The 23492-nt window shown below is 50.2% G+C and overlaps 2 protein-coding genes across 6 annotated transcripts in view; one reads left to right on the top strand and one right to left on the bottom strand.

The window, feature by feature from the left end:
* Nucleotides 1–639, top strand: part of MEA1 (male-enhanced antigen 1) — a 3890-nt gene extending 3251 nt beyond the window's left edge. For all 5 annotated transcript variants that reach the window (XM_037519737.2, XM_054698815.1, XM_037519738.2 and 2 more), the window contains exon 4: nt 250–639. In XM_037519737.2, the coding sequence (XP_037375634.2) occupies nt 250–401 (152 nt within the window). In that variant the 3' untranslated portion in view covers nt 402–639. The remainder of the gene's footprint in view (nt 1–249) is intronic.
* Nucleotides 506–23492, bottom strand: PPP2R5D (protein phosphatase 2 regulatory subunit B'delta). Its single transcript, XM_037519734.1, has 16 exons — nt 23397–23492; nt 18815–18892; nt 6030–6234; nt 5575–5774; nt 5384–5494; nt 5165–5257; nt 4341–4471; nt 4148–4207; nt 3933–4041; nt 3682–3735; nt 3245–3415; nt 3012–3139; nt 2290–2391; nt 2122–2194; nt 1862–1978; nt 506–1709 (listed from the first exon to the last, which is right to left on the bottom strand). Exons 1-16 carry the CDS (start codon nt 23421–23423, stop codon nt 1572–1574), a joined length of 1797 nt encoding a protein of 598 aa, XP_037375631.1. The 5' UTR covers nt 23424–23492; the 3' UTR covers nt 506–1571.

Here is a 23492-nt window from a genome sequence, read left to right as displayed (position 1 = left end):
CTCTGGCTCTGGTGAATTCTCTCACCCTCCCGCGCTTCTGACTGTGCCCAGTGCATGTATAAACAAATAAATAAATCTTAAAAAAAAAACAAAAAAAAAACTTAACAGCAATTTAAAAAAAAAAAAAAAAAAGAAATAACTAGATGAACCGTGCTAGCCTGAGAGTGATGGGCTCCTCTGAGGACTCGGCGGGAGGGTAGCTGGTTCGATTATTTCTATCCTTTGACTGGTCTCTGGCTATGATTTCAGAACATGTAGAGCTGGTGAAGAGGACGATGGCTGGAGTAAGCCTGCCTGCGCCAGGGGTGCCTGCCTGGGCTCGGGAGATATCAGATGCCCAGTGGGAAGATGTGGTGCAGAAGGCCCTCCAAGCCCGGCAGGCAACCCCTGCGTGGAAGTGACCACCCTGAGAGCTGCCTTATCTCCCTGCATTCCAGGCCGGAACCAGCACAGGACTGAACACACCCCTGGTTGTCATATGTATCTCCATCCTCCCATCTCCCTTTCCACATCAAGGCAAATCAGACTTCTTCTCAGAGACCCACTTTATTCATTTCTGTACATATGGGGACATTGGCCCAAGCCCAACCCACCGTAGCATGTATCACTCTGTGGAGAATAAAGCACCCTATGTACACAGCCAAAAGCTGCACTGCCTGTGCCCCTGGAACCTGGGTGTGGCCCTCCTCAGCCCCTTGCCCCAATCCAGGGTGTCTGAAAGGAACAAGTAAGGGCTGGCCTTCCCAGCATCAGCACAGAGAAATAAATAGGTGTTGGGGGGAACCATGCTTGGGGCATCGCTCCCTGCTTCTTTTCTCCTAGCTTTGGGAACCAACAGCACAGGAAAGCAATCAGCCCCAGGGTGGTCCCTTCTATGTCTGTGATCCTGGGGCTGCTGCTCACTAAAGAGGGGGCACAGGGTAAGGTGTTCGTTCATTCCCTTCTCCGGTCCGTCAGGGCCCTACAATATCCATCACCTATTGTCCATGGTTATACTTTTCTCCGTTTGGCCTCTTGGCGTCTTGGTCAGGCTGGGGGTAAGAGGAAATAATACAACCCATCAGCCTGCACACTGCTGTGGCTGGGGGCCTATTTGTGCTGTTGGGGGCTGGCCTCCTCATTCCAGGGGCCAGTGGGGCTTGACGTAACTTTGGTGAAGATCATCTCCTGCTGCTCCCTATGTACCTCTCAGGGGAGGGAGAGGAGATGCCTAGAGTTCAAATGGGGATGAAGGGAAGAGAAGAGGAGCGTATGTATTCCTTGTGTATTTCTCAGCAGCCTCAGGTAGCCGTAGGGTTAGGAGCAGGAGGGGGACAGGCATCCCCAAGTTGTCTGAATACTGAGCATCTCAGTGCTCAGCCTGTCTGTACTAGCCACAGGGAGGCGAGGAACACATTTTAGGGAGAAGAGGGACGGGGGAGTCCCTGCTTCACATGCCCGCATCCTCTCTCTAGAGTAGCTTGAGAGACACTGCCTTGCCCCAATTCAGCCAGTGGGGAGCAGAGGGTGGAGGGCGGGGCAGCGTCCCAGGGCTGAATGGGCTGTGGCCCTGTGGTGGGAAGGTGAGGGGGTCAGAGAGCCTCCTGGCTGGCAGTTAGGAACTCCTCTGCCCGCTTATGTGCCTCCAGTGCTTTGATGGTGTACACATCCTGGGGCAGCTCTGACTTCCGCCGAAGCAGCACTTTCTCCTTCTTCATGTCTTTCAGCATCTGTGTGTGGACAGGGAGTAGGCAAGACGTGGCAACCAACTTCCAAGCAGTTCTTTTGTCTCCTCCCCTTATTTGATTCTGCTGCTCCTGTCTTCTCTCCCTTCCAGAGCTGTCTTTGATTTCTGGCCCCCCCTCCCTCCATGCCCTCCCACCTGCACGGCCTCTGTCTCCACTGTTCTCTTCAGAAGTTGGATGTCCTCTGCCGTGGGGGTCTCTGTCTCCATCGAGTACACAGGAGGCAGTGGTGGAGGTGCTCGGAACATGGGATACTGAGAAGGAAAGTAGGCAGGCGCATGAGTGAGTGCCACACCGGGAATTTGTGAACCTGCCTGCTTCATGTTCCTCCTCAAACACACCCTCCCCAAGCCCAAGATGGGCCCCTTGGTTCAGGGTGGCAGCAAAAAAACCTCACCTGGGGATTAAGTCGGGCCAGCTCCTCTATCTTTTGCCACATCTCTTCTCTTTCCTTCATTCGGAACCGGCCCCTAAAGGAGCACAGACAGGGTTGGGGGTAGGCTTGAGAGAAGCCAAGGAGGCTGCTGAGGAAAGATGAAAGTCCCCCAAGTGGAGAGATACTCACTTCTGCTTCTCTGCCTTGTACTGTTGTGTGCAATCATCAAACAGCTTCTGATTCATCTCCATAAAGAGCTTCAGGGCATTGTAGATAAGTCCATGGATTGTCCTGCCCCAAGAAGAAAGATGAGGTGTAGGAGGCCAGAGCCTGCTCCTAGTGCCAGAACACCACCTTGCTGTCTCGTAGGCGGTTATCTCTGCTAAAAGCTTTCTCATTTACTACCCCACTTCACACCTCTGCACAGTGTAAACTCATCTCTCTGGCCAAGTCAGGTGATTTAAGGTTGGCATTTTAGGGCCTTTACAAATATTGGTCCACCAGTCCTTCCTTGCCCCACCCCTCCTACCTGCTTCCCACCACTTCCTACCCATTCTCCAGCCCCGACTCATGGCCTCAGCAACTTGATGGACTGCATCTACACCATAGTGCACCTGCTTTTAGCAGGAAAGCCTCTGTACAACACAGGGATTCAGCACATACGCTAAGAGGCTCATACCAGCTTCTCACAGCATGGAATCAAGTCTCCAAAGCTGCAGAATATCTGACTGCAAGAAAAGATGTAGTGCAGGCCATTGCTCTGCTGGGGCCCTCTCACATAGATAGCTTCTGCCTCTTTAAGGTCCTATCAGCGTGCAGCGGGCACCAGCCCCACTTGCTGAGTGACCGGGTGAGACCCTCATAAGTCCCAAAAGCAAATCCCTACCACCCATGCCCACCCGAGCCCCTACTTGTTCCAGTGGCTCTTGGAGTTCCTGTAGAGTGCAGGGAACATGATGGGGAGGACTCGGGCAGCATTGTCACTTATCAGGCTCATGATGTACTCGTTGTTCCAGTAATAGAGAGCACGCTCTGCCACCTGGTGGGGACAGGCGGGACTCAGCGAGGCTGCGGCTTGCTTTGCTGCAGACCCTCCTCGGTTTCTGGGAGGCATAGGCTGGGATGTGCTGGGGGTGGGTCTCACCTGGAAATGGGGGCTGGAGACACACTTGGCAAGCTGGCGGAAGAGTGGTTCCATCACTTTGCTGAACTCTGAAGGTTCAATGACATCCAGAATCTCCTCTAGTTCATTCAGGAACATCACCTCTTTGGGGCTGTGGGTCTTGGGCCAGAATTTGAGAAGTCCTACAATCACCTGTGAGGAGGACATGGGGTTAAAGTCTCACTCACTCAACACCTGCCTGGTTCTCCAGGCACCTTTCCTGCCCTCCCTCCCCAAACCTGGTGGTTACAGTTTGAGCGGCCTCAGCTAACTGTTCCTATTCCTCTGCCTTGGACCTGTTTCCTAGGTGTATGTAGGTTTGCTTCTTCGGAGGAAACCACGTCACCTGTCAGGCCACTTCCTTCCTGAGCTTACAGCACCAGGAAGAGGTGGACCCTGGGGCCCAGAAGGGGAATTACCGGCTCAGTCAGACTGCTCTCCTTCTCCAGGAATTGTACCACGCAGTATGCCAGCTGCAAAAGGTTGAGGTAAAAAGGAGGAGAAGTGCAGGGTTCAGTGGGTCTCAGGGAGGTCAGTGATGAAGCAAGACCCCAAAATGGAAATGGAGGGGTTCTCCCATCTGATCCCTCTGCCACCCGCTCCCAGCTGGAATACCTCCCTCCCTCCCTCTGCTGCCAGAGTGGGGGGTCATCAGAAGCAGCCAGCTCACCTGAGGGTGGTAAACACTCAGGGACTTGACCTTATGAAGGGGAAGCAAGACACGAATAAGGAACATCTTGTGCTCTTCCTTAAGGGGCAAGGCAAAGCCATTGATGATGCTGGGAGTTAAGAAAGTTTGTGAGGACCAAAGGGTCAAAGGTCCAAGCTCAATGCCCCACTCATCCCAACCATTTTCAGTCCTCTGTGCCGTACCCCACCTCTCACCTGCCCAGGATCTCTAGGAGCTCGGCAATCCCATTGTGATGCTCTGTCTCATAGATGAACCTGAGAGAAGAAAAAGCCTCTCCTGATAACCTCTGATGTCCCACCAGTATTCTGTTGAGCACCCCCACTCCCTTGTTCCACCCCACCTTAGCAGGGGCTTGCCTGACTCCTAAGCCTGGGCTCCTGCCCTCACCTGTAGAAGATGTGGTTGATCTGTCTACGGATATAAGCTCGGAGGCCCAAAAACTTGCCATAGATGCGATGCAAGATAGTCTTGAGGAAGTCCCGCTCTCGAGGATCCTCACTGTCAAATAGGTCCAGGAGCTGGGAGCAGGCAGGAGGAGAGGTGGCAAATGAACAGGAGGCTGAGACTGGGGTAACACAGGATTCTGGCCAGGGAAACTCAGAGGTCCCATGGAGAAGGGGCCTGGGCACTAGCCTCAGGAAAGAGTGATTCTATTATACCACTCCCCTCAAAATGCTGTCTGGATACCACCTCTGGATGCATGTTTGCATATCCAGTGTGTTGCTTTTTTGTTTCCTTTCATTATGCTGGAAGCTCCTTATGGGCAGAATGGGTTCATTTAATCCCCTAAAGTTTCCTCATACGACACCACTGAATATACTCAGCATCCAAAGAAAGAGCTGTTACACAGGCCTCCCTGTGGCACAAGGGGTTAAAACACAACCTATGAAGATATCCGCAGCCATTGCGGCACAAGTTTGATCCCCAGCCATGTGGGAGCTACCCACATGGTGCAGCAGACCTCTCCTGACTTGCCTGCTGCTCCCCTCAGCAGTATATTTTGGTCAGTCTGCCTGTTCTGTTCCCCACTCTGTCTCTGGTGAATCCTCTCACCCCCCTGCACCTCTGGCCTATACCCCAGTTCTTCCCAGTATGCATAAATAAATAAATCTTTAAAAAAAAAAAAAAGAAAGCGCTGGTACTGGAGTAAGGGGACTGGGGTTAATGTTCATGGAGTAGAAGAAAACGGAAGAAGAACCTCAAGGACTCACAGCAAGAACAAACTTCTGGTCAATGTACTTCTTGGCTATGTTTGGCTGGAAATCAGGAGACTCAAGGAAACGTAAGAAAAACTCATACACGAGCTGTGGAAGGAAAGGTGCATCCACTTTGGGAAGTGTCCCCAAGGACTGGGAGATACCCCTTTGCTGCAGGGCTCAGAATGCCCCATTCCCTACAGCCACAGCCAACCTGCGCCCTTTCCCTGGTACCTGAAGATGTGGCCAGGCAGCTTCCAGGGTGGGCTCATCTTCCTCTGGGTCAAATTCGGCCCCGGTGGGATTTGATGAAGGTGGCAGCGTCCGGAAGAGGTTCACAGAAAACTGAGGGGTGGCACCCAGGTTAGTGCTCTATCCAGGCTTCTCCAAAGCCCCCCACTCCTGCCCGCTTTCCCTGTGCCCACCATGGTGACAGCCTCAGGGTAAATGGCCTCGGTGACAACATCACGGCTATGGGTGATATACTCCACCATTTCGTTGAGTCCTGCCCGCTTCACCTCCTTGAATTTGAGGTCACTGAGTGGATCTGACACAAAGTCAAAGAGGACACAGCACTGGCGTAGCTTCTGGATAAACAGCTCCTCCCGCTCTTGGGTTGGTGAATCTGGAGGGTGGAGGGGGAGGCTCAAAAGTCAAGTTCTCTTCACCAGTCCTTTCATACTATACCCTACTCACCTTACAGGGCCTTCCCCTATTTCTCCTGCTGCCACCCTGTTACCTGGGTACCTCAGCCCCAGTGAAATATCCCCTCACTTTCGCTAAAGCTCCCATCACCCCAAAGTACCCCAGATTTCCACTCCAATAATGCCCACTGTCCTCAAGGCCTGGTGCACCAGCCCCTGAGAATTTTTTCAAGTACCTTTCAGGGCAGGAAGCTTCTGTAACTCGCGGTTCTTGCTGAGGTTGAAGCGGGAAGAGCTTTGCCGGCGTTCCTTTTTGACAATCTGGGGTCCCCCTGAGTACTTGATCTTGCTGAGCTGCGTGGGGGGCGGCGTGCTGTTGCTGGGCCGCTTGTTGGATGATGGTGTCTGAGACTGGGGCGGGGGCTGGGGCGGGGGCTGGGCCTGGTCAAACAAGTGACTTGTTGAAGTCCACTCCCCGAGACAGACCTTCCACCCGGGCCTGAGCCACCCACAATCCCCTAGTCTGTTTGTGCCCACACAGGCCTGGGTGTAGAGTAGCTGTCTCCTGCCCTGAAGGAGCTACAGCAACCCCTGGAGAGAGTGGCCAAGAAGGCATATCTCACAAAGCGACGCCTGTTGCCTGTGCATCAGGAGCTTCCCAAATATTCATTCATTACAACTATTCAGTGATAAAATGAAATCCTGCCACTTGTGGCGACATGGATGGGCCTAGAGGGTGTTAGGGGAACACCATATGATTTCACTCATAGGAGATGAAACAAAATAAATGAAAGAACAAAACAAAAACAAGGGCCTCCCTGGTGGCACAAGGGTTAAGTGTTAGTACTACGAAGCTATCCACAGCCTCTGCAGCATGAGTTTGATCCCTGGCCAGGGAGCTGCCCACATAGCCCAGCAGACCTCTCCTTACTCGCCCGCTGCTTCCCTCAGCAGTGTACTTTGGTCAATCTGCCTGTTCTGTTCCCCACTCTGTCTCTGGTGAATCCTCTCGCCTCCCCACACCCCCCCACCCCCACACCTCTGGTCTGTACCCAATTCTTGTATGCATAAATAAATAGCTTTAAAAAAAAAAAGAATTAAAAAAACAACAAAAACAAGCTCTTAGACAATAACAACAAAACAGTGATTACCAGAGGGGAAGCAGGAGGGTAAATTGCGTAAACGGGGACCATTGTTTGGTGTAGGATGGAAACTAGACTTGGTGGCATAACATAGTATATACAGGTGTTGATTTATAATGCTGGACACCTGAAACCTATATAGTGCTATAAACCAATGTTATTTCAATTAAAAAAATATATTCATTCTAGTTCCTAAATAGGCAAAACTAACTGACGGACTGATAGTGACAGAAGGCAGGCAAGTGGCTTTCTTCCTAGGGCAGAGATGGCAGTGCTGGTGGCAGTAAGGTATAGTTATTGACTAAGAAGGGGCTGAGGAACCTTCTGAGTAATGGAAACATTCTATGTCTTGACTACATCTGGGAGGGGATTCACAGCATGAACAAATGTAAAAATTCATTAAACAGTACACCAAAGATTACTGAACCTACTTACTAAATGTATGACCACTCATCAATTAAAAGTTAAAGACAGGGCCTCCTGGTGGTGCAAGGGGTTAAGATGCAACCTATGAAGCTATCCACAGCCACTGCAGCACGAGTTCAATCCCCAGATCCCCAGCCGGCCAGGGAGCTGACCCACATGGCGCAGCAGACCTCTCCTGTCTCGCCCACTGCTCCCCTCAGCAGTGTATTTCAGTACATCTGCCTGTTCTGCTCCCCACTCTGTCTCTGATGAATCCTCTCACCCCCCACACTTCTGGCTTGTACCCCAGTTCTTGTGTGCATAAATAAATAAATCTTTTTAAAAAATCTTAAAAAAGGGCATCCCTGGTGGCTCAGCGGTTGAGCGCTGGGTTGCAAAGCTGCCCACAACCTCTGCAGCGCCGGTTCAATCCCCGGTCACCGGTTGAGGGTCCCACATGGCGCGCAGACCTCTCCTGCCACCTGCTGCTCCCTCAGCAGTGTACTTCGGTCCTTCTGCCTGTTCTGCTCCCTGCTCTGGCTCTGGTGAATTCTCTCACCCTCCTGCGCTTCTGACTGTACCCAGTGCTTGTGTAAATAAATAAATAAATCTTTATTATTTATTTGTTTGTTTGTTTGTTTATACATGCACTGGGTATAGTCAGAAGCGCAGGAGGGTGAGAGAATTCACCAGAGCCAGAGCAGGGAGCAGAGCAGGCAGAAGGACTGAAGTACACTGCTGAGGGGAGCAGCGGGGGGCAGGAGAGGTCTGCGCGCCATGTGGGACCCTCCTCCGGTGGCCGGGGAGCAGCTGGGGATCGAATCGGCGCTGCAGAGGCTGCGGGCAGCTTCGCAACCCAGCGCTCAACCGCTGCGCCACTGGGGAGGCCCAATAAATAAATTTTTAAAAAAAAAAAATCTTAAAAAAAAGTTAAAGATAAAAGTTAAAGAAATTCATTCCAATGTCTCTCAGTAGTTTAGCTGCTAGAAACACAGCTTCTATCCTAAATATTAAAAAAAGAGTCTGTGCAGCATGCTTTTCACAGCCATATTTAGAACAGCAAATAAATAAGTGGAATATTATGGAGTTAAAATTATGTTTACAAAAACTGTGCACTAAATGTAATCATAGAAAGTTCAGCTGTGAAAAATATTTACACAGTCTTAATAATTTACCCAAAACTGGTTATAAGTATTTTGGGAGACATCTGATGGAGGGGAGACAGCTGATGGAGGTGGAAGACTCTGAGACCTTAATGTTTCACAGCAGGAAGTCAACAGATAGTATCTCAAAAAAAATGTTTAAAGTTGTCAAAGAATCCTACTATGAAATTCAGGAGTCAATCTGTAAGGAAAGAGTTAAGAGTTGCATAGATCTGAGGTTTAAAGCAGGGGGAAAGGAGGGAGTAGGATCAAAACATGGGTGGGAAGAGCATAAGGGACCAAGGTGGTGGCTCATGGGTGATGTGGAGGTGGGTATTTATGGGGACTACACCTGAGGGGAGAAATCAAACACTGCAACAGTATGAACAACAATATAAAAAAATTTAAAAATTGATAAAAGGAAAAAAGAAAAGAGTTAAGAGTTGCAAGGGTGACCCCAGAGCAATAGGAGAAGGGCTGCGGCTGCCCATTTCATTGCAAGTCCATACGTACTATCTGACTGACTGAAAGAAGTACATTATGCTGATAAAAAAATTTTAATAAAACCCAACAGAAAGTCCAAAACCATGTAATGGGACAAAATTGCTGCCTATGCTAAGTTAAACAAGGATAAACTGCATATGCAAAATAAGTCAGCCATATTAAAACACAAGCACACAACCCAAAACTTAGTTAAGAAAAGGAAAGAACAAGGGGCCTCCCTGGTGGCGCAGGGGTTAAAGTCTAAGCACTTGAGTTATCAAGCTATTGGCATCCACTGGGCAGCCACTGCAGCAGGAGTTTGATACCTGGCCAGGGAGCTACCCACATGGCACAGCAGGCCTCTCCTGTCTTGCCTGCTGCTCCCCTCAGCAGTGTATTTCAGTAGATCTGCCTGTTCTGTTCCCCACTCTGTCCTTGGTGAATCTTCTCACCCTCCCTCCCCTGCATCTCTGGTCTACACCCCAGTTCTTGTATGCATAAATAAATAAAATAAATTGAAAAAATAATAAAGGGAAGAACAAGAGCAAGTCAAGCATTGTGTAATGATGCGCTCCTGTGGTAATGGAATGAAAGGTGACTAAATTGTCTACAATGGGAGAAAGAGCTAATTTTTTTAAAAAAAGATTTATTTACTGGGCCTCCCCGTGGCGCAGCGGTTGAGCGCTGGGTTGCGAGGCTGCCCGCAGCCTCTGTAACGCCGGTTCAGTCCCCGGCTGTGGGCAAGGGTCCCACATGGCGTACAGACCTCTCCTGCTGCCCACTGCTCCCCTCAGCAGTGTATTTCATCAGTCTGCCTGCTATGCTCTCCCCTCTGGCTCTGGTGAATTCTCTCACCCTCCCATGCTTCTGACTGTACCCAGTGCTTGTGTAAATAAATAAATCTTAAAAAAAAAAAAATTATTTATTTATGCATACAAGAACTGGGGTGTAGACCAGAGGTGTGGGGGTTGAGAGGATTCACCAGAAAGAGTGGGAAACAGAATAGGCAGATCTACTGAAATACACTGCTGAGGGGAGCAGCGGGCAAGACAGGAGAGGTATATTGCGCCATGTGGGCTGCTCCCTGCCTGGGGATCAAACTCGTGCTGTAGGGGCTGCAGACAGCTTGATAGTACAGTGTCTTTGACCCCTGTACCACCAGGAAGGCCTGAAAGAGCTAATTTTTATTTTTTTTTAATTTTTTTTGAATGTATCACAATTTCTTTATTCAACTGTTTTTTAAAATATTTTATTTTATATAATTCTTATATCATTTTTCATCTTTGTACAATGTAAATGTATGCATTTTCATTTTGGTTATATTCCCCATACAACTGCACCCCCCCGCCCCTTATTTGGACTCTAGTTCTTCCTCTCCCTGCCCCTCCCTAATCCCCCCCTTAGGGTGTCTCTGGTTTATAGTTGCTTGTTGATTTTGATTATTACTTTGCATTGATTAGTCTTTTTCCTGGTCTCTTATTTAGGTTTCTAGATTCCTGCTATGAGTGAGACCATCCGGTATTTTTCTTTTTCTTTCTGACTTATTTCGCTGAGCATGATCCCTTCCAGCTCCATCCATGTTGCTGCAAACTGCATGTGTTTATCTTTTTTGAATGCTGAGTAATATTCCATGGTGTATATGTATCACACCTTCTTGATCCAGTCATCTATTTTTGGGCATTTGGGCTGTTTCCAAAGCTTAGCTATTGTAAATAGTGCTGCTATAAACATAGGGGTGCAGGTGCTCTTTGGAATTGATGTTTCTGTGTCCTTTGGGTAAATACCTAGGAGTGGAATTGCTGGATCATATGGAAGCTCTATGTTTAGTAGGTCCAGAAATCTCCACACAGCTCTCCATAGTGGTTGGACCAGTTTGCACTCCCACCAGCAGTGCAGGAGAGTTCCTTCTTCTCCACACCCTCGCCAACATTTGTTGTTGCTAGTTTTTTTAATATGTGCCATTCTCACTGGTGTGAGATGGTATCTCATGGTAGTTTTGATTTGTATTTCCCTGATGACAAGTGATGTTGAACATTTTTTCATATGCCTGTTGGCCATTTGCATTTCCTCTTCAGAGAAGTTTCTTTTTTGAAAGAGCTAATTTTTAAAGGTAATCCCTTTACCTCCTCCCAGACATAGGCAGCATAGCACCTTAAAGGCCCTTTTCAGAAGCCTAAATACAGGTGCTTGCAAGGCCGTCTACCGAAAGCTACTCCAACAGTCCAGGTAATAACACCCTGTTGGGAAAGGAGCGGCTGGGCCACAGGACAGCCCATGCCCTGACTTGGAGACTCAGGAGGGCTGGAAGAGTGAGGCCACATCCAACCAGGGGACCCCACCATAGGAAAAGCTGTCCTTACCTCTCCAGTCCCCTCCCCAAACTCGGACTCCTTACCATAAGAATGGGAGAAATTTGAAATCCTCTGGGATAAGAGGGAGACAGAGGTTTTATGCTTTGCATGCGCATGTTGTATCTGGATTATTTTTTTGTACACGTTGCTGTTCTTTTCTGTACAATGTTTGATTTTTCCTCTCGGGTGTTGTCCCCATAAAATTACCACCATCAAGACACCTGTGAACCATCACCATAGATGCTTGTGCTCTTCCCTCCTGTTTTGGACCCTCTCCCTCCCCCAATTTATAGTGTGACTGATAGTTTTATCTTTGTATCTGAATTTAAAAAAAAAAAAAAACGATTCTATGGAGCTTGTGACTGACCTCGTGTGAGGTGAGGGGGATCAGAGAAGATCAGCCTGTATCCAGGCTGGGGCAGGCCTGTGGATCCAGTGTGCCTGTTACCACCTTGGCCATCTATCTTGCCTTCTCCTTGGCCAGTCTGACTAGGGGTGAGCAAGGAAGTTGGGGCAAGAGCAGCCACCACACGCCTCTCTCCTGTGGCCAGCCGATGTGATTTTGCTTACACAGTGCAAGGCACCTGGCGTCTCTCCTCCTGCATATAGCAGATGAATCTCACCTCAACAGGAGAAGAAAGGGAGAGAAACAGAAGCTGGGGGAGCTAGAGCTTGGAGTACATCAGACTCTTCCCTGTTTCAAGCCTCCACTTACCTATTATAGGAACCAAATTGTCCTATCTGTGGAGTTTTGTTAGTGGTCAAGAGCACAGACCTGAGCCAGATGGCCTGGATTTGACTTCCACTTTGAGTAAGCTCCAGAAAGTCAGAGAGCTTCTCTGTGCCTCAGTTTCCTCATCTCTAAAATGGGGATGACGAGAGTTTCCCTACCTCTCAGAGTTAGATTTAAATTGACAGTATATGACACACAGAAGTGTTTTAGTAGAATCTTCCATGATGATGATTTCCTTATCCCTGAATTTTAGGAATGCAGGCTGGAAATTCCTGAAGCTAGTTCACCTTAAATGTTCCTTAGAATCTACTATCATCCTTGTTTTATTTTATTTTTTTAAGATTTATTTATTCATGCATACAAGAGCTGGGGTACAGGCCAGAGGTGCAGAGGGTGAGAGTATTCACCAGAGACAGAGCAGGGAACAGAACAGGCAGACTGACTGAAATACACTGCTGAGGGGAGCAGCAGGGGGACAGGAGAGGTCTGCTGCACCATGTGGGTAGCTCCCTGGCCGGGGATTGCACTCACGCTGCAGAGGTTGGTGATAGCGTCACAGGTTGCGTCTTAACCACTTGCGTCACCAGAGAGGCCCTCCCTCATCGTTGTTTTAAAAGGGGGAACCCAAGAAAGCACTGCATCTTTCAAAACCATCCTCAGTCCCACCTTCTTCTAAAAAGCTTCTCAGGTCTCTGAAGTCCTTGGGTGTCCTGGCCTCACCCTGACGTCCTGACCCCCTGGCACTCTTCCCTATTCCACTGGCTCTGTGATCATCTCTAGCTACGCCTCCCGTCAGTCTGTTCATGTGTCATCTGCCCCACTAGGCAGCAAGTCTCTTAAATTGAGGACTTTGACTTGTACCCTTCTGGGTCCCCAAGGTACTGGCACCTAACAGGCATTCCATGAATATTTGGTTGGTTGTTTGACCAGGGGTCAGGGTCAGGCCCTTCCTGTCCCAACTTGGGAACCATTAGAACAGACCACTGGGCAGGGGCAGGAATGTAGTAGGAGAGAGCAGCATGAGTGATACTAGGGTGAAGGACTCAGTGACAGCTGAGGAACAAGACTGAGGGAGAACATGTCTTTCTCCATCCTGCCCTGCACCTCCCTAAAACAAGTACTGAGGGGACATCCAGGGAAAGGAGGCATTCTCTGCTAGATAGGGAAAAGCAAGACCTGACTTTTCCCTGCTAACAAGGAGGAGGGAGTTGGACTAGATCAGTGGTTTCCCAACCATTCTCCAAGTAAGGTTTCAAGAGAACACAGAGTTGCAGGCTACGAACCAAAATTAAAAAAACACACACACACACAAACAAACCACCACCCAATGAGTCAATGCCTAAGGTCCCTTCCTCATAGGATTATGTTATTGCAGGCTGGAGTGGCCCGCTCCAGCCCCACCCCATTAGGCCACCCTGGTTTTAGAAGGACCATTGGCTCAGACATAAGAAGCATCTAAGAGACAGCTGGTCCAGCCTGCAAAGCCCCCGGCTGCCAGCCTCGGTGAGATATCCATTGCCTGCTCTGTTCACCCTTCCAGCTTCTAACTTCTCCTCCACTCACCTGCACTGGAAGAGGGAGGCAGATGAGTCCCCAGACGTCTTCTGCAGTCATCTGAGCAAGGAGGGGTAATGATGATAGCAAGCTGCCCTCCACCCCTGCTTCCCTGCTGTCTTGCCTGGTCCCGCTTCTGAGACTCTCGAGAGGCCATCTCCTTGGTCTGAAGCACCTTCACCTCCCACTTCTAAACTCTCAACAGGATCTAAACACCAAGAAGCCTTTCCAGGTTTGGGCCGCCAGCAACCAAGTGGCATTTTGCATTTAAGGACCATGCTCACACTCAGGCAAATAAACTTGCCCATTCTGCACAAATCCTGCTCTAATCCAATCCTAACACAGCCACCATTACTAATCATACCAAATAATGAAGCACAGGGGAGATAGAAATGTAATTCAGCGCTAAAGAAAGCACCATAAGAGAAAGATAAAAAGCAGTGAAAAATGCAAAGATTAATGTCTCAGCTCTTGCATAATGAATTAGCTGAATAGAGATCATTTTAGTTTAACTCCCCCCAAATGACAGGGGCGTTCTCTCCTATACTGCATCTAGAGTTCTACCTAGCTGTCAGAAGAATTAGGGAAGATGTGCCAGAAGAGGCAACTTTTGATTTGGTTCTCAAAGGAAAAACATGAGCTTAATAGGAAAAAAAAAAGGGTGGTGGGGGAGAAGGGAAACAGAAAGCAATCCAGGCCAATGAAACTGCATCAAGAGGAGCCCTGAGCCATTAAAGGGCTATCAGGGTCTTTCTGGTGGTGCAAGGGGTTAAGATGCAGTCTGCTGAGCCTCCCCAGGTGGCGCAGGCAGTTGAGCACCACACTGTGAAGCTGTCCACAGCCTCTGCAGAGTGCATTCCATCCCGGCCTGCCGGTGAGAATCTCACATGGCGAGAATCTCACATGGCGTGGCAGACCTTTTCTGCCTCGCCCGCTGCTCCCCTCAACAGTGCATTTCATCAGTCTGCCTGTTCTGTTCCCCGCTCTGTCTCTGGTGAATCTTCTCACCCTCCCGCAAATCTGGCCTGTACCCCAGTTCTTGTATAAATAAATAAAATAAATCTTATTAAAAAAAAAAGATGCAGTCTATTAAGCTGTCCGCAGCCACTGTAGCAGGAGTTCGATCAACTGCTGGCCAGGGAGCTACCCACATGGCACAGAAGACCTCTCCTGACTCTCCCGCTGCTCCCCTCAGCAGTGTATTTCAGTCAGTCTGCCTGTTCTGTTCCCCGCTCTGTCTCTGGTGAATTCTCTCACCCCCTACACCTCTGGCCTGTACCCCAGCTCTTGTATGCATAAATAAATAAATCTAAACAAAAATAAAGGGCTATCTAAAGATGGGAAACCCAGTGTGGCAAGAAATCAGGAGAGGTGCTAGAAGAGCAGGGTGCGGCCAGCTCGGAAGGGTTGAGAGGTCGAGCTTGGATTTTAACTTGTAAACAGTGAGATGTCAACTGAGGATTTTTGTAGAAGACTGATCAGGCCAGAAATGTACCAACTCGAGCTATAGGGAAGACCAGATGAAATGGGGGAAACTGGGTAACCCCTTCCCTCCCTCTGTCCCTACTCCCAGAAAGCAGGAGAGGGCACAACCATGGCATGGGGCTGCTTTTTTCTTTTCTTTTTTTTTTTTTTAAAGATTTATTTATTTATGCACACAAGAACTGGGGTACAGACCAGAGGTGTGTGTGGGGTGTGTGTGTGTGAGAGGATTCACCAAAGACATAGTGGGGGGCAGAACAGGCAGACTGACTGAAATACACTGCCGAGGGGAACAGCGGGCGAGACAGGAGAGGTCTGTTGCTGTGTCACTTCCTTGGCTGGGGATCGAACTGCAGTAGCTGTGGATAGCTTCACTGTGCTGATGCTTAACCCCTTGTGCCACCAGGGAGGCCCATGGGACTGCTTTTTTCAAAGATAGACCAGAAAAGACCTTTGCTACCGTGACAGGTCACTGTGACTCCTAATCTCCTAAGGCCCCTTTCTGTTTTAAGACTTTTCTAGGATCTCCCAGCCAGCATTATTATGTCCTTAAGCACACAGGAGACCCAAGTCTGGAGTCCTAGGCTGAATTCAAGCCTGCTCTTTACTCGTGAAGTAAAAGCTATTTAACACCTCTAATCCTCAGTGTCACCTATGAAATGGGAATGATGACAACTGCAGAATGACCTTAAAGGAGTGTTGTGAAGATTGAATGAGACAATTAAAAGATTAAGTATAAGCAAAGAACTTAAGCACAGTGCCCAGGACAATCTATTGGGTTGAACAGTGTCAAAACTCACTCCCCCAAATTCACACCGATCCAGAACTGTGAATGGGACCTTAATTGGAAATTGAATTTTTGCAGCTGTAATCAAGTTAAAAGGAGGCCCTACTGGAGTAGGGTGGGCCCCAAATGCAATGATTGGTGTCCTAGGGGTTAAGTCTCAGCGCTATCACTGCCATGCGTCAGTTTGATCCCCAGCCACGGAGCTGACCCACATAAGGCACAGTACACCTCTCCTGTCTCGCCTGCTGCTCCCCTCAGCAGTGTATTTCAGTCAATCTACCTGTTCTGGGCCTCCCTGGTGGTGCAGGCAGTTGAACACAGTGCTGTGAAGTTGTCCACTGCCTCTGCAGCATGAGTTCAATCCCTGCCGGCTGTGGAGATACCCACATGGCGAGCAGACCTCTCCTATCTCACCCGCTGCTCCCCTCAGCAGTGTTTTCAGTCAATCCACTTGTTCTGTTCCCCACTCTGTCTCTGGTGAATCCTCTCACCCCCCACACTTCCAGCCTGTACCCCAGTTCTTCTACTAAATAAATAAATAAAAGAAGAGGGAAATTTGGACACAGGAGAACTCCATGTGAAGATGGAGGCAGAGACTGGAGTGACGCAGGACCAGATAAGGAATGCCCAGGTCTGTTGAATGTCATCGGAAACTAGGAGAGCAGCATGGAACAGATTCTTCCCTGCATCTCAGGGGGATATGGCCCACGCACACCTTGATTTCAGACTTCTGGCCACCACAACTGTGCAGGAATAAATTTCTGTTATTTTAAGCTGCTCAATTTGTGTGGCAGTTTGTAAAGACTGCCCTAGGAATCCAGCGCATGAGCACCTGCTCCGGAGAAGGAACGCTGCCTGCTGCAGGGCAGCACTCAGATCGAGTGGGACGGGATCTGGAGAGTGCCTGACATCGGACACGATTGGCTGGACGAGGCCCAAATTCTGGAAAACGGGCAAGGGAAGCACTGTGCAAAACAGTTTTTGATGACTTGAGCGACATAGCCTGGCCCCTAACTTTTCCACCATCTCTCTGCCTAGGACCATATGGGTGTGTTTCTAGAAAGTCACAGTGCAAAATCCCTGCAGCTCGCCTCCTACAGGTGAGTCCTGAGCAGTGTTTCACAGCACAGACCACAAAGCGGACTCAATATTCCTTTTCCAGAGGGCTGGAGATGGACCACTGCCCTAAACAGACCATCCAGGAAGGCAGCACAAAAATGCTAGCCGTTGGTCTCAGCCTATTTCTTAACTTGTTTGAGTCTTCATTTTCCCATCTGCAAAAAGACAGGTTTAGATTCAAAGGTTCCTGCCAGCTCTTATTTGGGGTTGGCTTATTTATTCGTTCCCTTGTTCACGTATTCACTCCGAAAGCATCCAAGCACGGGCGCCTCCAGGGCACTTGGCCCCTCCATGTTGAAGAGAGCCTCAGGAGCCCACATTCTAACACAGGAGACACCCAACACCCAGGGCATTTACACGCACTATCTTACGACAGCTCCGGCTAAGTGCCGCTGTGGTGCACTATGGGAGGCTGCAGAGTACACAAAAGGGGCCCTGACCACCCTGGGGCGGGGGGCACGAGTCAAGAAGGCTACTTTACAGAAATGCCAATCCAATCTAACAGCTGAACAAGTAGGCATTAATCACGCAAAAGGCAGGAACAGGTCCCTATTTCCTTTCTGTCCCTTTAAGCCCTGTTTCTAAGTCACTCTTGCTGCTCTGAATGTCAGTTTTCGGCTCCTAGCCACCTTCCCTGTGGGTCTCCCAGATGTCACCATTCCTGAAGGGGAGCCTGCGCCCAAGGGGAGTGTCCACAGAAGCATTTACTGCTGATCTCCTCTGAGCCAAGCGCACATTCGAAGTCACACCCAGCTCCTTCCCTGAGTCAGTGTGGTGGGAAGAAACGCATATGGGGACACAATGCTACCTCGAGTGCTAAGGGCTACCCTGGAGACTTGACCAGATGACTGTGTAAGTGCCAAGGAAGGAGAGATTTACCTCAACAACCTTGTCTGCAAAATGGGGGAAAACTACCCTGTCTACTTTTTCCAATCATTATAAAATGATGGTTACAAGTGTGAACAGTGCTTGATCTCTTGAAAGGTGATAGGAACCAGAAGTGCCCAGAAAAATCGAAATCCCAAGCACTTGTTAATTGATCTTTTCTCCCCCACAAAGCCACAAGACCTGCCCATAATTGGAGAGGTCTGCTTGCTGTTCTCCACTCCTCCAGACAGTTTAATACGGCAGGGCTTATGGCAGCACCAGGGAGCATCCACTTCCAGGTAATACAGATGTGTGTTCAGCATGTCCACAAGCCCACTCAAAGTCCCGGCGTGCCACTGTACACACGCCCAACCTGCACATGCATACCCTGGACTTCCTTAGGTCCTTACACCCTCCAGTGCTCCTTCTACTTGCCATTTATTGCCTTATAGCCCTAGATCACTGCACTGACCTTTGCTTAAGACTGTCCTTCAGCAGGGACTAAGGGCAGTGGAGTCAGCCCTGCCTGATGGAGGGACACCAGTCTCTCCCTACCTCCTGGCCCACCAGAGTCAGGCAGAAGTCATTTGTCACCTACCTGGGCAGCCATATACTTTTTCCCTTCTCCCCAGGATCCAGTATCCCTAGCTTTCTGCCCTAAGAACTAAGGAATTCGTAGCCCTCTAAGTTATAGAAGGCTTAGTCAGAGAAATGACTTTCACAGGGGTCACCAGGGAGTCTGAAGAACAAGAGAGCGTACGTATGTGGTCTACCCGAGGCAGAGGGAAAGCCCGCACAAGGGCATTCTGGATGAGCCACCTGGGTCCCTCCCAGACAGCAGAAGCAGCCTTCCTTTGCACAAATAACATCTGGCCCGGGCTTCCTTGCTCCACTAGCCATTAAATTGAAGGACTTGGGGCGTACACCACAACTGGGAAAGTGCCCATGTTCATTACCTCCTCAGTACTTTCGCCTCCACCATCCTTGCCCGCGCTGCTGGGCTTGGCTGTGCCTTTGGCAAGCTTGGGGGGCTCCTGAAGGGAGAAGATGGAGGTAGAGTTAGCAGATGCCAGGGGAAGGGAGAGGTCTCCTCTGGGGCACTCAGGTCTTCGTAATTATCCTCTATCCAAGTGAATCAATCAGTCAATTAAAACCAAGAAGCACCTACTTTGGACCTAGCCCAAGGGTAGGGAAGGGCTGTTGTATACAAAGGGAGAGTCAGTGTTTGTGTGGGGGGTGGTGTATGGAGGGGTTAGGAAGACATCCCTAACACTAATTAAGCCTGATAATGCTCTTTCCCTTCTAAGCAGGTGGATAAGTTAGGGCCTTAGGGCCTGGGAGAGGTTCTGTCAAGCAAGAACTAGGATGAGGAGAGTTAAGGAAAAAACACAGAGTGAACTGGTGACTGGCTTCTGGCTACAGGGCAGAGGGGTACTAAGGGTCTCATGAGGGAGGGAGGTGGTCACCACTCTCCTCCCAAGGCTATCTGGAAAGACCTGGAGACATTATTTGGAATATCACAAATAACGCCAGACTAGCGGGTGCTACTGGCATCAGTTGAGGCCCAGGGGTACGACCAGATTTAGAAGTTGCCCCAAGAACATCTGGGTGGACAGCACAGCCAGGGACAAGCTGAGGGACTGAACTATTTCAAAGAGTGAGCACTAGTCTGAAGTTCCCCTTGGGGAGCTGGCAGTTGGCTCAGAGCCCTGGCTTGCCCAGCATCCCTTCCTATGCTTTGGGCCAAAAAAAGCAACTGCACAGGGACAGGTTGGGGAATATGTGAAAATGACTTGAGGATTTAGGTCTGACGGCAAGCTGCCCACAAATCATCCTTGTATCGTGGTACTGTGGCACATGGAAGCGCCCCGGGTCCTTGTCCTTGGCACTGATGGGACCATTCTGGAGGATCTAGTCCAGTCCTGAGCATCAGACTTTGAGAGGGACAAAGAAAATCCTAGTTTTTCTTCAGGGGAAATACAATCCTTACTGGGAGTAGAGTCAAAGGCCAGTCCCAAGAGCAACAGCTGCAGGAACTGGGATAGTTAACAATGGAAGGGAGGAGTTATGGGGGTTGGGGAGGGTGGGGAAGAGGGATCTTTACAAATAAACGAAGGGCTGCCGTGTGGACTACAGATGCAACTTGTTCTCTAGACCCAGAGGCCAAGAGCCATGGGCTGAAGGGCCAGGAAGACTGGCTGAGGCTCTAAACAAGGAAGAATTTTCTCCCAGAGCAGCTACACAGAAACCGTCACCTAGTGAGGCCACAAGCTCCCCAACCCTGAGAGCATCCAAGCAGAGGAACAGTCATGCCTCCTCTAAGGCATGTTGCAGAAGGGATTCAAGTCTTAAATCGCCAATTGGAGGACCTCGGAAATCACTTTCGGCTCAGAGATTCTGCAACTCAATAGCACTGAGGCCCTTGAAATGAGAAGTGTTAAATCAAATGATTGTGACTACAGGGGCAAAATGATTCTCAGGAGATGAGAGCTCTGTGTGGGCTGCAGTGGGGGGAAGGCTCCCTGGGGATGGGGAGGAAGAAAGTCATTCCCAGGTGTGGGGAGCAGGGCCAAGCAGTGACACAGGGGAAAGGCCTTGCTTTTCTCCCACTGCCTACGGACCAGGCTGGCCACGCTGACCCTTGCCAAGGGGCCAGGAGTGACTCACAGCATGGGGTAGAAAGGAAGAGGAGGGGATGCAGGCATGACACAACACTGAGGGGACTATCTATCTGCACACACCCCAGATGTGGGCTCCTGGACAAAGCAGAACCATCATCTGTCTACCTGATCATAAGCTCCTTATTCTTTGTTTTAATTCTCCACCCACCCGACAGCACTCAGACAGAGCTCTCAAGGAATGTGCCTACAGAGATCCCAGCTGCTTTGGTGTGTGTGGGTGTGTGTGGGCGTGGGGAGACCTGGCTCACCACCCTTGCTCTCTGGCTCCTGCAGAACAGGTGAAGTGCACACACTTTAGCCCAGTCCAGCAGGCCAGTGCTGCAAGGCACCGTGGTTTGGAGCCAGGCCTGTGTTCCAGGCTAACTCTTACTTGCTAGCTAGTCACAGGCAAGTTAACTAGTCTCTCTGAGCCTCAGTATCCTCGTCTATAAAAATGAGGACAATCAGAGTACCTAATTGCCTTTAGCAAAGTGTCTGGCACATTAGAATGTTTCTGTCAGTCAAAGTTAGTATTATTATTTACAAGAAGAAAGTGGGAGAGAGCACCTCACCCAGGTGCCTAAAGGAATCAGTCCCAGAAAGGAGGAAAGAGGAGGGAATTCAAATTTCCCCAGGGGAATAACTCAGTGCCTAGGCATGGAGGCCTACTGTGTGCAAAGGAGAAGTCACACCAAAATGGAGCTTAATTATTATCTCAGGGAAAAAGAAAAGACTTGTCCACAGTTAATTCCGATCCAAGGGAACACAAGTGACCTGCCAAGAGTTGTGCAAATCCAGAGGAGGAGGGCCAGTGAATTCCCAACCAAGGATTCAGGGAAGGCTATAGAGAGGAGTCAGGGCAAGGTGGCCAGGATTGGGACCCGAAGAGATGAAGCAGAAAAGGGGAGAGGTGATTCTCCACCCACCCCTCCTCTCTGCTCCTACACCATTCAGGCAAGCCTCAGTCACATCATCACCTGCCTCCCCCTCAAGACCTGACAACCATGTAAGGAGGCCAAATGCAACTGGAAATCAAAAGCAGCAAGTTAAAACTTAAAGGGGATCAAATAGACCCGGCTCCACGCACTGTAGTCCTTCCAAATACTCACGCCCATAGTCTCAGCAAGTCTACTGAAGAATTTCTTTCTTCTCAAGTCACCTAGTAGAGAAAGGCTTCTGTGGATAGGACTAAAAACCATAGATGGTGGGGACCTCAGCAGTTACCCCTGAATTCCATGCCATTCCTCACTCCTGGAAGGGGTCCTCTAGTGCCTGGTGTGGCTGAATGCATGGGCATCGTCTATGGCTAAGTTGTCCAAGCTACTCCTACATGCTCACTCCCCAAGAACAGGGCCTGAGTGGGGCACACACAACCCTGCCCAGATCAGCAGGTTGTGTGTCCCAGGAGGGTCAGTGTCTAGTGTACCATCACCGACCTTATGCTCAGGTCCTGAGAAGTTATGGGGACAACAAAGAGTCAGAGCTGTCTGCTAAATCTCCCATAGCTCCAGGGAAAGAGACTAATAGATAAGGTCAGGGATTGTAGTCTAGCATCCTAGTCAATCGGAGGACAAATGAAAGCAAGACCACTCTGGGGTGGTAAAGCAGGTGAGCAGAACACCTGGCCAAAGCCAGCCCCCCCCACCATGGGCCATGCCTAGGGGAGGAGAAGCTGGGGGAGGCTGGAACTGGTATCCTAGCATCCTCTGTGTGAGTCTGTACCTCAAAGGAACTACACCTCTGAGTCAGACCTCAGCAACAGCAGGAAACAGAGGGGAGAGAAAGGCAGGGATGTGGAACAGGGGAAGGCAGTATAGAGGTAGAAGAGAAGGGTGAAAGAAGGCAATGTCAAGAAGTCGCCTGTATCAGGACACTATGACAGAGGCTAAGGTACCTGACCTCTGGGGTAAGAAGGAAAACTATTCTGACAGTTAGGACAGATCCCCAATTTGAGAATAGTGTGCAGAAAGACAGAAATTCAGCATGGATGCAAAAAAGAGGAAGATGCAAAGACTATCCCAAGATTAGGAAAAAGGGGAGGAGCCTGCTCAGACCAGGAAAGGTGAGTGATTTAGGACCAGCAGTTAGAGGAGGCTTTGGAGCAGAAGAGGCATTTAAGTCGAAGATCTGATGTTGCAGCTGGGCCTCCAGAAGGCTGTGTGACCTTGGCCAAGTCCCTTTCCCTGTGGGGGCCTCAGTCTCCTCATCTGTACCATGAGGGATAGCACTGGAAGCGCTGGGAAGTCCCTTCCTGCACTGACGTTCTGAGGTTCCATCAGCAGAAGGAAGGGCTCAGTCAGGAAGGGCTTACAAGTTTGTGTGTGAAGGAAGAACTAGAGGGAGGGGCCTAGGCCAGATCTGGTGGAGAGAGAAAGCAGAGCTGTTCTAGGTCAGGGAGCTTGGCGGGCAGGGAGAAGGGGCTGTGGGGGGCAGTGGCGACAGCCGCCTCAGGCCCAGGCCCAAGCGGGCGAGAAGAGGAAGGGAAGGGGGCAGCACTGGAGAAAGGTGCGGTCTCAGACAAGGGTCTGTCCCAAACGGATGGGGGATGGGAGAGTGGGGTGGAGGGCGCAGGGGAGTGACCTGGGAGTAGGGCAGATCTCGAGGGAGCAGGTTACCCTGGGCCGGGGCGGTAGAAGGAGGGAGGAGCGGAGGGAGATGTATGTGGAGCGACTCTATCCCGGGCAAGGTGAGGGAGCTCTCCGAGCTGCGGCACAGGTTGGGGGTGCAAGCAGCAGCGGGGGCGGAGGGCTGGCCCCGGGAGTCCTGCAGGGGCCGGACGGGAGGGTCAGTCTGGGGTTGTCCCGGGCCTGGCTCGGGCCCCTCCCAGAGCTCCACGCAGGCCCCAACGCAGAGGTGCGGGGGTAAAGGCCACGCTCACCTTCTCCTTCTTCAGTTTATAGGGCATCTCGGCCCGTCCGGACCCGGCCCAGCTCCTGTGGCCCCGCTCCTGCTCCGGCTCGGCCGCACTCGGCCC

Source organism: Talpa occidentalis, unplaced genomic scaffold (assembly GCF_014898055.3).
Source record: "Talpa occidentalis isolate TD23 unplaced genomic scaffold, MPIMG_talOcc4v2.1 talOcc4.2, whole genome shotgun sequence".
In the NCBI taxonomy this organism is placed as follows: domain Eukaryota; kingdom Metazoa; phylum Chordata; class Mammalia; order Eulipotyphla; family Talpidae; genus Talpa; species Talpa occidentalis.
The sequence above is the reverse complement of the archived record's forward strand: the minus strand, read 5'-3'. Positions and strand labels throughout refer to the sequence as shown.

Excerpts from the sequence above, each read along its gene's own strand:
- PPP2R5D (XM_037519734.1), bottom strand. The coding sequence starts at position 23,423 with ATGCCCTATAAACTGAAGAAGGAGAAG. Across the intron at positions 4,042-4,147 it reads CTCCTAGAGATCCTGGGCAG|CATCATCAATGGCTTTGCCT; the intron begins GTGAGAGGTGGG and ends CTTAACTCCCAG. Across the intron at positions 3,140-3,244 it reads TCTCCAGCCCCCATTTCCAG|GTGGCAGAGCGTGCTCTCTA; the intron begins GTGAGACCCACC and ends TGTCCCCACCAG.